This window comes from Podarcis raffonei, chromosome 7 (assembly GCF_027172205.1).
Source record: "Podarcis raffonei isolate rPodRaf1 chromosome 7, rPodRaf1.pri, whole genome shotgun sequence".
In the NCBI taxonomy this organism is placed as follows: Eukaryota; Metazoa; Chordata; class Lepidosauria; order Squamata; family Lacertidae; genus Podarcis; species Podarcis raffonei.
In genome coordinates, this window is record NC_070608.1 from 47,374,818 (window position 1) to 47,390,214 (window position 15,397).

A 15,397-nucleotide genomic window follows, 5' to 3' on the forward strand; every position below is an offset into this window, starting at 1 on the left:
GGGTGATAATCATTTATAATCATGGGTCCAGTGAGGTCTTCCTTAAGGAGAATTCTTTGGGGGGAGGCATGTACAGTACATTAAATGTACTGCATAATATGTATGCAGCCCATGTCTTTTCAGATGGTCTGTTGGCAACCAATCTGTTGCCTTTTGCATAATTATCAAGAATTCTTTTGACTGACTACTAGATGAAAATAATATAGTTCTGGTCTTTGTTCATTGTGTCGAAGAAGGCATTAGTAGCCATCATTGCCCCCTAAAGTGTGCTGATTTTGTGGGATGGCTTTTAATGGGTAGGACAGGATATATTAACTGCAATTTATCCCTCCAGGCACCCATGTGTGTGGGTTGAACAGAGTTTCAAAATCCCATCCTTGGAAGCAAAATTTAAAACATAGGAATTAGGTTGTAAAACCTTGTTTTGAGCAAGTCCAGCTATGAATTAAGCTGGCTTCTGCCTTCTTACCCCACTTCACAAAGAATCAGACAACAGCCTAGGAAGTAAGTGTAAAAATAAGACTTGCTTATAATCTTGCATTGCTCCACAGCCATGACAGCAGTAAAAAACATGCAGGTAAAATACTTATATTTACAGTGTAACAAACTTCAGGTATGTGCCTAAAGCTGGAGCAAGTCTACATCCAGTGCTGGTCAAAGGAAGAGAGAGAGGAACAGGAAGTACTATACAGTGGTACCCCTGGTTGCGAATGGGATCTGTTCCGGAGGCCTGTTCACAATGTGAAAAGCCCACAACCTGGTGCCATATCTGCACAGGTGCGCGGTGCGATTTGGCGTTTGTGCACATGCGTGAAGCACGATTTAGCGCTACTGCGCATGCACGAGTGGCGAAACCCGGAAGTAACCCTTTCCGGTACTTCCGGGTTGCTGCGGGACGCAACCTGAAAAAATGTAACATGAAGCAAACGTAACATGAGGTATGACTGTACGCTCCTTCCTCTCCAGAAGAGGAGGGGAAATTACATCACACGGAGCCCTCTATGTCAACTGGATTTCTATGGTCTGAATACCTGCCTATCAGAAATACAGCTCTGTGGACTTAGACCCTTCTCATGCTAACTAGCAAGTATATAAATTTGTTAGGTTTGGCTGCTAATCTCCCACAGATTTTTATGCTACCCCTATAAATTGGTATATATTAATAAAGAGTGCCTTTTTTTAGGAAATAGTTTCGGACATAATTTTGTTAATGCTGGTTAACATGCTTTGCTCATCTATTTATATAATGAACCCCCCACCCAAGGTAACTAATTTTTTAATCCTGGACAGTTTTTTTTCTAAATCAATTTTAATTATAACAGCTTTCTTGTTTGAAAAACATTTAAAAAACACCACCACAGGCAAATTTTGCCAGCCGAAAGAAACAAACAACTTCTCATTTCCTAGTAGGATAATAGGAGCAGAGCAGCGGAGGTGTGGATTTCATGATCAGAGCAAGCTGTGTTTTATTCAGAATTTTAACCACAACGTTCAAAATGTGTTCTTTAACCACATGGAAACGATGGCATGGTGAACAGCTTGTAGGAGGGAGATTGTGAGGTAGGATTAGAAAGGGATGGGGGTGAAATTCAGGAGAAACAGCCTCTCCTTATATAAGTTGACTATTGCAGAGCTCTGATTTTATATTTTGCTACTCATATATAAAGCAACAACAATACAGAAATTTTCTGTTTCCCCACCATTCCCCAGAAAAGAATGAACAAGAAGAACAACTGGATGGGTGGGAAAGCATGACATTTAGTACCTTTATGGGGCAGATAAGAGCAGGAGGGAATATTCCTACAGTGGATGAAAAAAATATATGAAAAAAATGTGGGTTCTTTACTCATGGCTTAATTTTAAAAAAAAAGTATTAAAAGGACAGAGAGCGCAGTGTACAATAAAACACTTTCCATCCAAAGTCTTACAGTAATTATACTTCTAATATATCTAATACAGTGACTTCTAACGGGGAAAGTAAGATCCAACCCCAGTGGATTTAGGAAGTTCTGTGAACAAATGATAGGAACTATGCATGATTTGTCCCCTCTTTTGAGATCAAGAAGGGATGCTCCATTTGTGTGTGGCAGAATCTTCTCAATGGAAGCCTAACTCATAAGGAATGAGAACCAGAAAAAGCATTCAAGTCCAAACACAGTATAGAACATGGGCCGGCAAACTAAGGCCCGGGGGCTGGATCTGGCCCATGGACGGTCCGGGAATCGCCGCATGGGTCGGTGTGGGGATTCTGATCGTTCGGGCTGCACCATTTCTTCCCCCCTCTCCCTCACACACACTGCGGTGACGCCTCCTCCCTCCCTCCTCCTGGCTTCTCCCTGCCCTGCCTAGAGGAGGAAGGGGGCTGGACTTTGTTGAGCCGCGGTTGGCTGAGTGCCATTTTAAGCAGCCCCTCTCCGGAGACAGCCCCTTTGCGCTGCTCATCATCCCGCCGCCGCCAGCCCCTGCCGCTCGCAATGCACAGGTAAACAGCCACCAGGGCTTGTCCAGTGCTGTGGAGAAGGGAGAGGAGAGTCTTGGGGGGATTCCCCCCAAAAATATAGTCCAGCCCCCCACAAGGTCTGAGGGACAGTGGACTGGCCCCCTGCGGAAAAGGATTGCTGACCCCTAGACTACAGAATATAAGGTTTCTGGAAGTATTCCCTCTATGCTCATAGCTGCAGAGTATACTTCTGTTCAGCATAGCCATCTTTCCTAGAATCTATTCTGGGCACCATGTGCTTCACTGTTTGACAATGGCAAACTATAAATTAAACAAAAAAGCACACTTTTATTAACCTGAGGCTTGCTGATAGAACGACTTGACACTGTTTCTGGGAAAGACAATTCACCTACTATAGGACTTGTTTAACCAGCAAACTACTTCATTTTAAACACTAGAGTAGGTATATCGTGGAACACTGAAGAACACAGATCATATCACGTTACTGTGAAATTATATAATTGTGATAACACAAGGATTTTGCATCTACCTTTTTGCTGGGCATTTTTGATTACCATCTTTTTCAAAATGGACAACTTCGTGCCATGCAAAATGACCCGAATAATATTCTGCTTTACTCTGTTTTGGGAAAATACCCAACCTGAATCATTGCAGAGCTTTATGTCATGCTTCTTAATCATTAGGTAGAGTGAGGAGGTCAAAGAGGTGCTGGAAGCCATCCATCCAGACTGTGCCCCCTAAGCTAGTCTCTGCCCTCAGGAAGATGTTGTCTTGTTGCTAACGTTGAAATAAGTTTCAAATGCCGATCTGATCAGCTTCTGTACCTGGAATGAGGGGAAGAGATCTTGTCCGTTGCCCAAGGGAGCAAAATGTCTCAGGTCACCCATGCCCAAGAAAATAGACAGGTGTCAGCAAGCAGCTACCTTAACTCACACAGCACAAACTAGAGAAACAAGGTTAGCAGTATAAGGGATGAAAGCCAAATTTAGCTTCCTAAAGTTTCCTCCTCAGTGGGCTGATTCACCATGGGCTGATTCACTTCAGTCTCATGGTGAAAAGAGGAAAAAGTTGGGATAATCTGAATGTACAGGCCTTGTCTTGTTTAAATTCCTCCTACCAGAAGAGGGAAGCTGATCATCCTGAACATTTGTCTCTAGGGTCAAGGGTACAACAGTTTTTTAAAAGTATTTTTTAAAGTGCTTCTGCCTACAGCCTACGTTAAACCTAAAATGTGAAGTGTTAATTTTATTCATTTATAAAACAAGCTCAAGTGGATCCTTTGAGGCAGCTTACAGTCCCAAATTGAAAACATAATGCAGCCATCTACAAACATAACAGAGCAACACAGGGGAAGATTAAACCATTTAAAAAAGCTATGGAGGGGGCTGTCCACCAGGTCTTTCAAGGTAGGAAATTCTACAGCCTGAGCGCTGCAAAGGCCTATATCAACTGCTAAGGCATCTATGCTGATTCCCAGGCAACTGCAGTGCACGGCAAAGCCTTGGACAAACGATAACAGTATAAAAACGCAAACACAATTGAACCAACCTGTATATCATTTATGTGACTTATCAAGGAGCTGTGATTCGATGTAACCAAGCTGGGTGTGCATACACAACATATAGTATAACACCCAAGGAAGAGGTAATTTTTAGGGGTGGTATGCTGCTGTCTAACAGGCCTAGAATACATAGGATTAGGTCTAATTTCCCATTCCTTACTCATGCTAAATTCTGCTAGAATAGCAGTAGAAATGGTATTGAAGGGTTTCAGAATGTGGCAGACCCCACCTCCCTACCTCTGCAAGGTATTATGACACCTAGTCTGAAATATACTGAAACGTACAGTATTGGCAAGGCAGGAATACCAACACATAGTTGGAACACCATAGTTGATACCTCCTACACACATGGGCGTAGCCAGGACTTTTGGGGGAGCAGAACTGACGTGATTGGTCAGTTAGTTAAATATTTCTACTGTTTTACTTGATCTAGAGGAGCAGCTCCCCCCCGCCCCCCCTTGGCTATGCCCATGCCTACTCAATCCCTCTTTGCAAGTGCAGAAATGTTACTGAATTGGTCATAGTTTGAATTTCACTATTGTTAATAATGGTTCTTTCTTAAAATGTCTCACTTGAGAGTGGTGAGTTCTGTAAGCGATGGCTGGGTGGCCTTGAGATAACTCTCCCTTCGTGCAGCAATCTTTGGAGATGGCTTTGGGCTCGTGTCCGAGTCCCCACTGTCTTCATCCCCCATGGCTTTGATATAACTGCCACTACGCATTCGCCGGCATGGGATCTCATCATCTTTGCCATGTGGAGTATACCCAGACCATTCATCTTGAGGAACCTGTAATACACACAAAATGCAATGATTTTTTAAAAATTCCTCCATGTAATATATATGGATTTTTTAAAATTTTGAAATAAAGTTAAAAAGGCAGGCACCAAAAATAAGAGCACACCTAACAGTATATCAAGTTAACTAATTTAGGGAAGAAAGAGAACTTACTACAGCCCTTAATATATCATGAGGGAGCTTGTGCAGCATTTAGAGCAAAACTAAAGAGAAGCACACTAAATATGGAGTATTCACTTGTAGAAATAATGTAGCCAAATAATATTAAGGAAAAAATGTGCATATAAGCAGTTGTATATAATTGGAAAATAATCAAATGCTTGAAGTGCCTACACGTAGGAAAAAACCAAAAACAAACCAGAAACCCTGGCATTGTAACATCTTTAAAAACTGAGAGCAAGTTTATTTATATGACTCTACTGCTCTTTAGAAGGTTGTTTGGGAGTCCTCTAATTGTGTGCTCTACATGACTGCTGTTGTAAACAATTGCTTCAGAAGGTCTTTATGCAGGAATCCCATGTAAGTAGATCCAAAATGATGAAGAAGAATAGTTTCATTAGAAGTTAAAGGGAATGTGGAGAAATTCCTCCTGGTAAAAAACAACCATGCACTGTTGGATATTCCCACCAAAAGTGAAAGTATGAACCTATCTATCCACATGCCCTTCCAACAATACTGATGGTAGTTATATATATTGGATGAAGCCTTGCAGGGCTAATGTAGCACTCACTGACAACCTTGTACTGCTCTTCCTTCATATTTTTATTGTTTGACATGGCTGCAAAATAGGTCCAGATACAACACCACCTTATTCCAAAGATTCACTCAAGTAATTTCCCTATGCTCCCACATAGGATGGATTGTCATCTGCAAACGGCATTTGGAGGGTATTATAAATAGATTATGTCAGAGCTTTAGCTGAAGAAACAGCAGCTTCTGGGAAGGATTCAAAAGAAGTGAGTGGGTGCTTGGTTGCCTGCTGGATACGAGTCTAGCTAAGAAAGTGACGTAATTGCAGGTACTGCTACAAAGACAGAGAAAATTGGCTTAGCTTTTCTCAAGACCTGTATAGGAGAGATTTCCCTTTATCCAATAAATCAAACAATCCTTATCCTCTCACAACTATTCAAGTGTGACGCACTTGGAGACTGTTGTGTGCTGCACGGGATGATGCAGAACTGACATTAGCAGAGATAATTCCTCTTCTTTCTCAGTTTATAACAAAATTCGGTCATATTGAAAGAAGAGCTACTCTGTATGCAAGAGGAGTGCTTGCAAAATATAGGCCCAGTTTGCAAATAGTGCTAAACCAAACCATGGCTTAACACAAATGAGCAAATGTGTGGGTGCTTCCTCCAGTCCTGCTGTTGCTCTGTCTGGGTCTATGCCATGGTTTGGCTCAGTGTCATGTTGAAACCAGGGCTCATGAGCCAGGCAACACTGGGTAGCACAGTGGCAGGGGTATGGGAACGTGCTGCAGCAGCAATCCTAAGTCCAGGAATCTACATGTTTGCTCATTTGTGCCAAGCCATGGTTTGGCTTAGTGTTACCTGTAAACTGTAAATGTTACAGTTCTGGATGCACTCAAAAAGCTCTAGATGAAGAGTAGTTGCCCTGTTCCTTGGAATTATAGAACATGCAATTCTTATACAATATGACTCTCCAATGCATGCGTGGAAGATTTCCTTAAAAAACAAAAGAATTGAGTAGCCGCAGCTTTCATTAGCCAGTTCTTACATGGAGACTTATAATGCTTTTTACACAAAATAGTTAATTTATAAAAATTTTGGTTAAGCAGATAAGATACAAAGATTCTAGTAATCCAAAAGCTACATCAGTCTGGCATTCTAATATCTTAGCTGCTGCTTCTATCAGCCAGGAACCACTTCACAATCTTGGAGAGGCTATGGAGAGGCAATGGGATGCTCACTTGCAGCTGTAGCCATCACCACCTCCATTGTCAGGGAGAAGCGCCGGCTCATCCTCCTGCTGTACTCAGCAGCAGCGGCACTGGGGGAGGTAACAGGGACATTCCTGGATCAAATCAGAAGCTGGGATGGCTTTTGCAACTCTGGGACTGTCCCTGAAAAATCAGGACACTTGGAGGGTATGCATTTCTTTCTTCTCACACGTTTTCAGCTTACAAGGCAACTTAAGCAAACTCACGGTAGTTCACAAAGAAAATATGCTACTTCATCTTTTGATCAGAGGGCAGGAGAAAGGTATGCAAAGAAGTCCCTGTGCCAATCAACATTCAGTCACTTCTGCAGCAACTGTGCTAACCCTTTGAGACAACATTAGACTATTTATCTGTTGTTGTTTACTTTTCCAAAAATCCCAAAATGAGCAGCAGTAGAAACGCCGACACATCTTTGTTTCCTCTAACTTGAATTTTACAGTTGTTTGATTTATACTGCTGGGATTAAAGCAACAACACTTGCAATAAACTACCCGAAGGAGGGGTGGGGGAAGACGGGCAGAAAGGAAACCTGTTTTTCCTCCTCTCTGATTCCTTCTCCTTCAGGAACTACTTATTGGTAAAGTAGATTACCTCCTTTCAGGCTTTTACTTCCTTATGTTATATGCACATTAATGCTTTTAAAAACCTGTACCAAACCTCTCAAATGTTATGCTATTCTTTCATTATTAGTAAAGCTGGGTTTGTTTTAAATTTAGCAAAAAGATAGGGTCATAGAGTTGGAAGGGATTCTAAGGATCTAGTCCAACCCCCTGCAATGTAAGAACATGCAGCTGTCCCATACAGGGATCAAACTTGCAACTTTGGCATCATCATCATCAGCATGCTCTAACCAACTGAGCTATCTATATTTAGCCTTTAAGTTTTAGTTATGTCTCGAGAACTACAGACAAAGTCTAAGAAAGGCAGAGGGCCTTCTTGGTAGTCACGCCCGCCCTATAGAACACCCTCCCGTCAGATGTCAAGGAAATAAACAACTATCTGACTTTTAGAAGACTTCTGAAGGCAGCCCTGTTCAGAGAAGTTTTTAATGTTTGATGTCGTATTGTGTTTTAATTTGTTGGAAGCTGCCCAGAGTAGCTGGGGGAACCCAGTCAGATGAGTGGCATATTAATGATTAATAATTATGATGATGATGATAGGTCCAAACTTATGTCAATAGTTTTGTTTACGGGGGGGGGGGGGCTAAAAAGCAGGTTTGGCTTAGCAGACAAGCAATGTCATCATTCTGGACTTTTGTTGCTTTAAACTCTGGGTGTATGCAAAGGAAGGATGTTATCATGCACTTGAGGAGAAAAATATTGAGACAAACTTGGGTTTGGGCTATATTACTTTCACAACCCAGTGGCATTCTAGAGCCTGTGGTATAGGACAGTGCTTCACCATCCCATGTGCATAAAAAGGTAGATTTTTCTCAGTATCAATTTGGAGAAGGCAATTTGTGTGGAGAAGCCAACTGAGGAGAAGCCCTAGCAGAACCGAAAAGACCAAGAAAACCAACTAGAAACAGATTACAATTCACAAAAAGGATTACATTTCAGAGAAGATTTATTTGCAGTTTTCACTGTCCTCCCTATTTTTGCTTGTTACAGGATCCCTAGCCTGGGTCCTTGGTATGTGTACTTCTTTGAGCATACATTTTGTGTGTGTACTCTATGAAGAAAGGTTTATTGGTAGGATTATTCCTTCATTCCAATTTCTATTCCTCGTTTCCAGGGTTATTCATTAGGGAGAAAGCACCCTTACTGTAACATTTTGTCAGTAAATAAAACTTTGAGCCCTTATTTCTTGTCTGGTATTCTTGCTTTCCCTTTTTGCAAAGAAAGGATCCTGCGCCAAGTGTCTCAAACCTGGTCAACCTTGGTATGCATAGCAAGGCTGTTGTTTAAAGTTCACAACCCAATTCCACCACAAACTGGGTCTGTAACAGCATGTGCTAGTAGTGTTAACCTATTGGCTCCATCTTGGCCATAGGTAAAACCTATACAGTGGTGCCCCGCAAGACGAATGCCTCGCAAGACGAAAAACCCGCTAGACGAAAGGGTTTTCCGTTTTTCGATGCGCTTCGCAAGACGAATTTCCCTATGGGCTTGCGATTTTTTTCGCTCCCCCCCTTTTCTAAGCCGCTAAGCCGCTAATAGCCTTTTAGCCACTAAGCCGCTAAGCCTTTAATAGCCGCTAAGCCGCTAAACCGCTAATAGCGCTAATCCGCTAATAGGGTTGCTTCGCAAGACGAAAAAACCACTAAACGAAGAGACTCGCGGAACGGATTATTTTCGTCTTGCGAGGCACCACTGTACTCAGAATGGCTGTGTCTGTCATGAGATACCTTGCCTTTTTATCCTTTCAACCAGAAGTCACACCAGACTGTTTCTGTACACTGCTGCAATTTATTTACCAAACTCCAACATACACAGTAGCTACCTGGACCAAATGTGGACCGTTCCAAAATTAAGCAGAGAGTATGGACAGCAAGGGATGGGATTTGTTTGTGGACAGCTCTCAGTTTCAGTTGGTTTTGAAAAAGCCCTGAGGGCAAAATCATGAAACCAAAGGTTGCTAATGAAAATCACTGTTCAGGCTTTATAAGCCAGGCCCACAACACTGGAGAGCAGAAATAATGGGAAATGGGGATGTAGAGATGCTCAGAAGGCAATGCACTGGGAAAGGCTGTGTTTAATTCTGGTCTGAATGAAAAGCAGAGAAGCCTGCAAAAGAGGAGACATGCAGGGCCTCAGCCCTATAAAAGTGGGTGGGTGAATCCACCCATCAGCTGATTGTCAGGAATCACCAGCCTCTTTAAACTACCTGAACCCTGTAGAATGGCATGGAAAATGGCCCCCATGTTCCCCTTCAGTTTTATGGATTCCTATGGGGATACCCCTTCAAACAATAATAAAGGCTAGTAGCTAGAAGCTATTGGCCCCTAACCAATGTAACATGGTTACAGCAGCCAGCTGTTGGATGTATCTGTACACCCCTCTCACAAACTCAGCTCTGTGATTGTTACACTACAGAACACAGATCCTTCTAAAATAGGCTACTGTGAGCAAATTATGGATTTTATTGTACATCTGTTGTTGTTGTTGCTGCTGCTGCTGCTGCTGCTGCTGTCTTTTATTAGCAGGTCCTGGTCCTGGCTATGACCCTTGACAGACATACCCTGGTTATCACCCTGATACAGGTTAATTAAAGGAGTGACTGCTGCAAAACCAATAGACAAATGGGGAAAACAAGCCGCTTAACACTGGCTGAATTTAGGATTCAGTGTGTGTATAACATTTTAACTTGCCCTTCTTCCAAAGAGCTCATGGTTTTCACCTCCCATCTTTCATAACAATCATTATGAGATAGATTAGGCTGAGAAAGCATGAATCTGGGTCTTCTTGATTCTAGCTCAACACTCCTATACTAGCTCATTAGAGCAAGAATGAAATTAAAATCAGAGTACATTACAAGAGGGCTATAGTACTGCCGGCAGAAAAAAACAATTAGAAAGAGAGAGAAAAGTAAGGCTAAAAATTAACAGATTAAATAGCTGTATTAAATTTAATCTATTTCAAAAATGAATATTGGCAGCTTTATTAAAATATTGTTTTGATCACTTATTAAATTGTGTTGAGACTATTCCGGTTTTCCCTCAAGAGATCATTAATAGAAATTGATGTGCAGTCTTCTTGTGGTGTTTTCTGACTCATTGCAGAGTTAATGTACTAGTGCATGGTTTAATTTAACCAAAGCATTTAATAGTCCACATTTTCCAAAATAAAAATTGGTCACTTACTGCAAAACCTTTTCCATAGCATACATATACTGATAAATTTATAATACACTTCACAAGAATGAAAATCGTAAAAGCAATTCTCTACTGCCTGCTCAAATTACCTACCGGTATTTGGTTTCGTGTTACACACAATAGACAAATTACCATATGAAATACCATCAACAGCCAATGCCTTAATAATATCCCCCAGGGCAAGAAGCATGGACTCATCTTCCACTATTTCATGTTGGTTTAGTGCAGATAAAATCAAATAGTTACCTGAGAACAACAAATAGACACACACACACTATATGCAAGAGTACATTTAATAAAGTCACATAAATGAAATGTAAAATACATAGCAACGTCTTCTAATATGTTATTTTAAAAAGTTGCCCTAGGCTTATGATCACTCTGAGCTTACCTTGTAAGGCGAAAAAGCAAAGAGACTGTCCTTGTGGCAAAATACATTCATTATTCATCTCATTTTTGCTATAGTTTATTGCAGCCGAGAGCATTTAAGCTTCTTTTGGGCTTTGCCAAGGCAAATGTGGGTGAGTTTACAAGTAAACACTAGGTCTGGGGAGGGAGGGAGTGGTTGGCCATCACTCACAATGGGAGACATGTAACCAAAGCTTCCTATTAGTATGCAAATACTTAATGAAATGAAATTACACAAGTGAAGAACAATGCTTAATGACTGCTCTGTGCAGATCTTCAAACTTATGCAATTTGGGATTTCTTAGTTGATCTTATGGCTGCTTTACATACCATTACAACACCATTCATTTGCTGAATTTCACTTGCTATGGTCTTTTATCATGAACATACATTAATTCAGTGAAATAGAATGGCTACGATTTGTGCTAACTGTTAAGACACCAAAAGATCCCAAAGGGACCGAAGATACATAATTTTAGACATGTGTATTTGGTCACTGTCAAAACAGGAGATTTTTTAAGTCATGTGAGCCAAGAATTTAAGAAAGCACATGTAAGTGCATGAGCGTGATCACCTTCTGAGAAATAATGATCAGAAATGTCTGATTATAATTATTGTATGATGTGTGCAAGTATGAGGTGCTTCCTATACATTTTAAAACCCAAGTTAGCTTGAGTTTTGTCAACCATCACAGGTGATAATCATGTCTTGTAGCACATGCAAGCACTCTTTAGAAGCATATTCAGCATGTTCCCAATTAAAACACATCAACATTTTGAAGTATTTCTAAAATCTGTCATTAACTTTTGTGGAATTTTAATGGTGATCTAGTCAATCTGATTGTTAATTTTGAACATATCTTTATATGCTGGTAAGATAAATTTTAATATCCAAGAAAAGTTAAGTTTTATTTATTAAAAGTGTTTATACTCTGCTTTTCAAATTATTTTTTGTAAGGAGCTTACATTAAAAGGAACACAACAATAATAAAATAGAACATTTAGAAAAGCTCTGAAATAAGACACAAGGATAGAACAGATTGGTTTGGATCCATGGATCTGCCCACGGAGGGGAGTGGGTGGAACATGAGCTTCCTAACTCTTCCCAGCATCCCCCATTAAAAGAGAGAGAGAGAGAGAGAGAGAGAGAGAGAGAGAGAGAGAGAGAGAGTCCGCTGCATGTCTAGAGACTCTTCTGCAACAGGTAGCCTGCAACAGTGGGGCTGGAGGAAAAGGGGGCAAGTCCTTAAAATTGGGAATAGGATATTAGAGCTGTAATACCATCTAGTTTGATACCCTGGCTCATGCTATCATCCTGGCAGGCTCTTTTTATCAATTGTAATTTCTAAACTGCATTTAAAGGCAACCACCTGTAATGAGCATTGCAGAGGCAGATTTAGGGCAGCACGACCAGTCCACTGCACCGAGTGGGGACACCGCATGGCATCACCACTATAACATAGTGAACTGAGCAGAACAGAAAGCAAAAGGCACTCCTTCCTTCACCCAACCAACTGATCTTGGCACTACCCACCCGCCCCACCTTTGTGCTCCTTCGCTCACCCAGCCACCCACCATATCTCTGCACTACCCGCCCCATCTCTGCACTTCTTCCTTCACCCCCCCACCTCATCTCTGTGCTCCTTCACTCATGCTGCTCGCCCTGCCGTGTACCTTTGGCTGCCACCTCCTCCTCCTCCTCTGCTGGCACAGCAGACCTATTTCCAGAAGCCAGCTTCCGGAATTGCTGTGACAGAAGGAGGACGAAGAGTAGCGATGCAAGGGGACATGGTAGGCTTCGCAGCCGCTTTCTGGTTCTGTGCTCTGGTGTGAGCCAATTGACTCACGTCACAGCAAGGAACCAAAAAGTGCCCGTCTTTTGGTCCCACGCTCTGGCATAGCCGGGACAAAACGGGACAGCCAGGATTGGGATCAGAAGCCAGGATGTCCCACTTAAACCAGGACACTTGGAGGGTATGTGATTGGCCAGAGAACATGAGACTGACAAAATGCCACTCAGATCAAGAAAGTATAAAATGTATATGGGACATAGGGAAATTTGTGGCTTTGAGATTTTGGGGAGGATTTTCTTTAAAACTGCTTAACATTTTTGGTGGGAGGACTATGCCCCTGTAGCCCCAGTGGACCAGCCTTCACTGACTGTGCTATTAAGCATGTATTCAAGTTGTAACTAAGTAGTCCCTGCACTTTTTATATTTCCTGTCTGTCTGACCTCACAGTATACACTGCCTCTACCAGCAAAATGTATACCTGCATCTCTACCTGCAACTCTACCTGCAACTGAGCATTACATTTCAGACATCTGATGAAGTTTATTCTAATCCATAAAAACATACTGTCAGGGCTGCCCTAGGTCCCAGCTCACAAAGGACCAACGCTGCTTCGTTGTTAAGTATAAAAGTCTTTATTGAAGTTCAGTTTCACTTCCAGAGCCGCAGCGCGCAGCCCCACGTCTAAAGTGTCAGACCACTGATGCTCCGTCTGAGTCTCCTCCCCCCTGACACCAATTTAAGATCCTAGCCTTGCTCCACCTTCTCCGCTGCTCCTTCCTCCTCTGGGTCCGCCTGCCCGCCGGGGTTCCGCCCTTTCTAGCCTCTTCTCCCGCTGATTCCCCTGAGCCTTCTCCCTCCCTCCGGCGGGCTTTAGGAGCTGGTTCCCCATCCGGGTCTCCTGCTGTTCCGCGCGCCTGCACATTTGAACTTGGCGCGCGCGCCCAGCCAGCAGCTTTCCTCCTGACCGTTTCACTGCTGCTGCCACTGCTTCCCCCTTCGGGGGGGCTAGCTGCAACTGACCTCCCTTCCGTTCCCCCACTCTCCGATGGAGGCGTGGTCAGCCCTGACTCCCTCTCTGGAGGAGACGCTGGCCCTGACACATGTGACTCCTCCCCCCCACTATGCTCTGGTGGGGAAACTGGTCCCGATCCTCCACTGCTGCTTTGGGGTTCCCCTCTGGCTCCTTGTTTCTGGTGCGTCCCCCCTGGGACCCCCCTTGCCCTGACCATCGGCGCCCCCTTCTGGGAATCTTCTGATTCGCTGGAGAAGCTCATGGAATCTCTCGGGCCACTGTCATACTCCCCTACGCTGCCCTCAGATTCTTCCCCTTCGCTCTCCCAATCCTCTCTCCCCAGTGCTCCTGCTCCTGATTCCCTGACACATACGATATATGCAGCAGATTAACATGGCTACCTTTTGTATATTACAATTAATTTATATGATGTTGTGATACAACAGCACCTGACATATTCAGTAGACCAAACTTGTCCCGTATAGTGGTTCATGTTTTCTACACAACATAATTATAAGAGGAGCATAATATAAATAAATGTGTAACACAGCAATATTAGCATTAACAATCACTTCTTTAAACCACACAAGTCCTTCATTCTTAGTTAAACAAGGAATACCCAATTTTAGCTATTGTTAAAGTCAACATTTTTAAAATAAAAAACTATATTATAAAATAGTAAAACAAATATAATAAACCACAACACAACAAAGTGCCAAATAAAGCAAAAAATAAAGGTTTTTGTTTGGAATAAGAACCCTACCATAGTTTACTTTATTGGCTGTGACACAACATTGTGGTTTACAAATTTATCACTGGGTATGTAAACTCTATCCTGCATGTCGACTGGGTTTTTCCTGGGGATTTTAATACAGGATAATCTTAAAACGTTTTGTAGCAAATTAGCTAGAATGTATATAAAACAAGTACAGCCACTTTTTACAAAAGAATTTAGGGATAATAAGAAATCAACTTAGTAATTGATTTGAGTTTTGGTGGCCAAGGGATAAGATTGCCACAAGTAACAAAATCCAAGATGATAAATGATCTCTGTTGTTTTGCTCAATCAAGTTTAACTGCTCACATTTTGATGGGGCAATGTTTTAATATCCATAATGTTGGCAATCTTGTTATCCATTACATGTAAGCTTGCATTAACACTTCATAATGATCCAATATTTTTCAAAGGCAAAAGATAAAAGATGTACCTCTGACCTAATTATCAAGCTTGAGTGTTAAGCAGAAAAGCTAATAGATCTGATTAATTTATTTTGGATTGATTCTAGGAATTCCCTATCATGATGCTGCCAAATAAAAAGCAGTGGACTTTTCTCTGGATATTTTTAATGCTAGTGAAACCAGATTGTCCTTTCTATCTCTTTAAAGTTAGAACAGGAATGCTACTATTAGCTTTGAATTTAATGGCCAACTAATAAGAGAATTCAAATGTTCCTATGGAAATTTAGTGCCTATCTAAAAGTTCTGGATTTGCTCTGTCTCAATGCCATCAGTATACCATTTGCAAAGAGGACGAGAATGTCCAAAATTTGGCCTGGCTTTTCATTCAAATAATGGAAGAGTTTTTTATTTTTT

The 15,397-nt window shown here is 41.9% G+C and overlaps 1 protein-coding gene across 10 annotated transcripts in view; it reads right to left on the reverse strand.

Annotated features, from left to right (window-relative positions):
• Window positions 1-15,397, reverse strand: part of DLGAP1 (DLG associated protein 1) — a 300,538-nt gene that overhangs the window by 79,466 nt on the left and 205,675 nt on the right. For all 10 annotated transcript variants that reach the window (XM_053396460.1, XM_053396464.1, XM_053396455.1 and 7 more), the window contains one exon: window positions 4,595-4,809. In XM_053396460.1, the coding sequence (XP_053252435.1) occupies window positions 4,595-4,809 (215 nt within the window). The remainder of the gene's footprint in view (window positions 1-4,594; window positions 4,810-15,397) is intronic.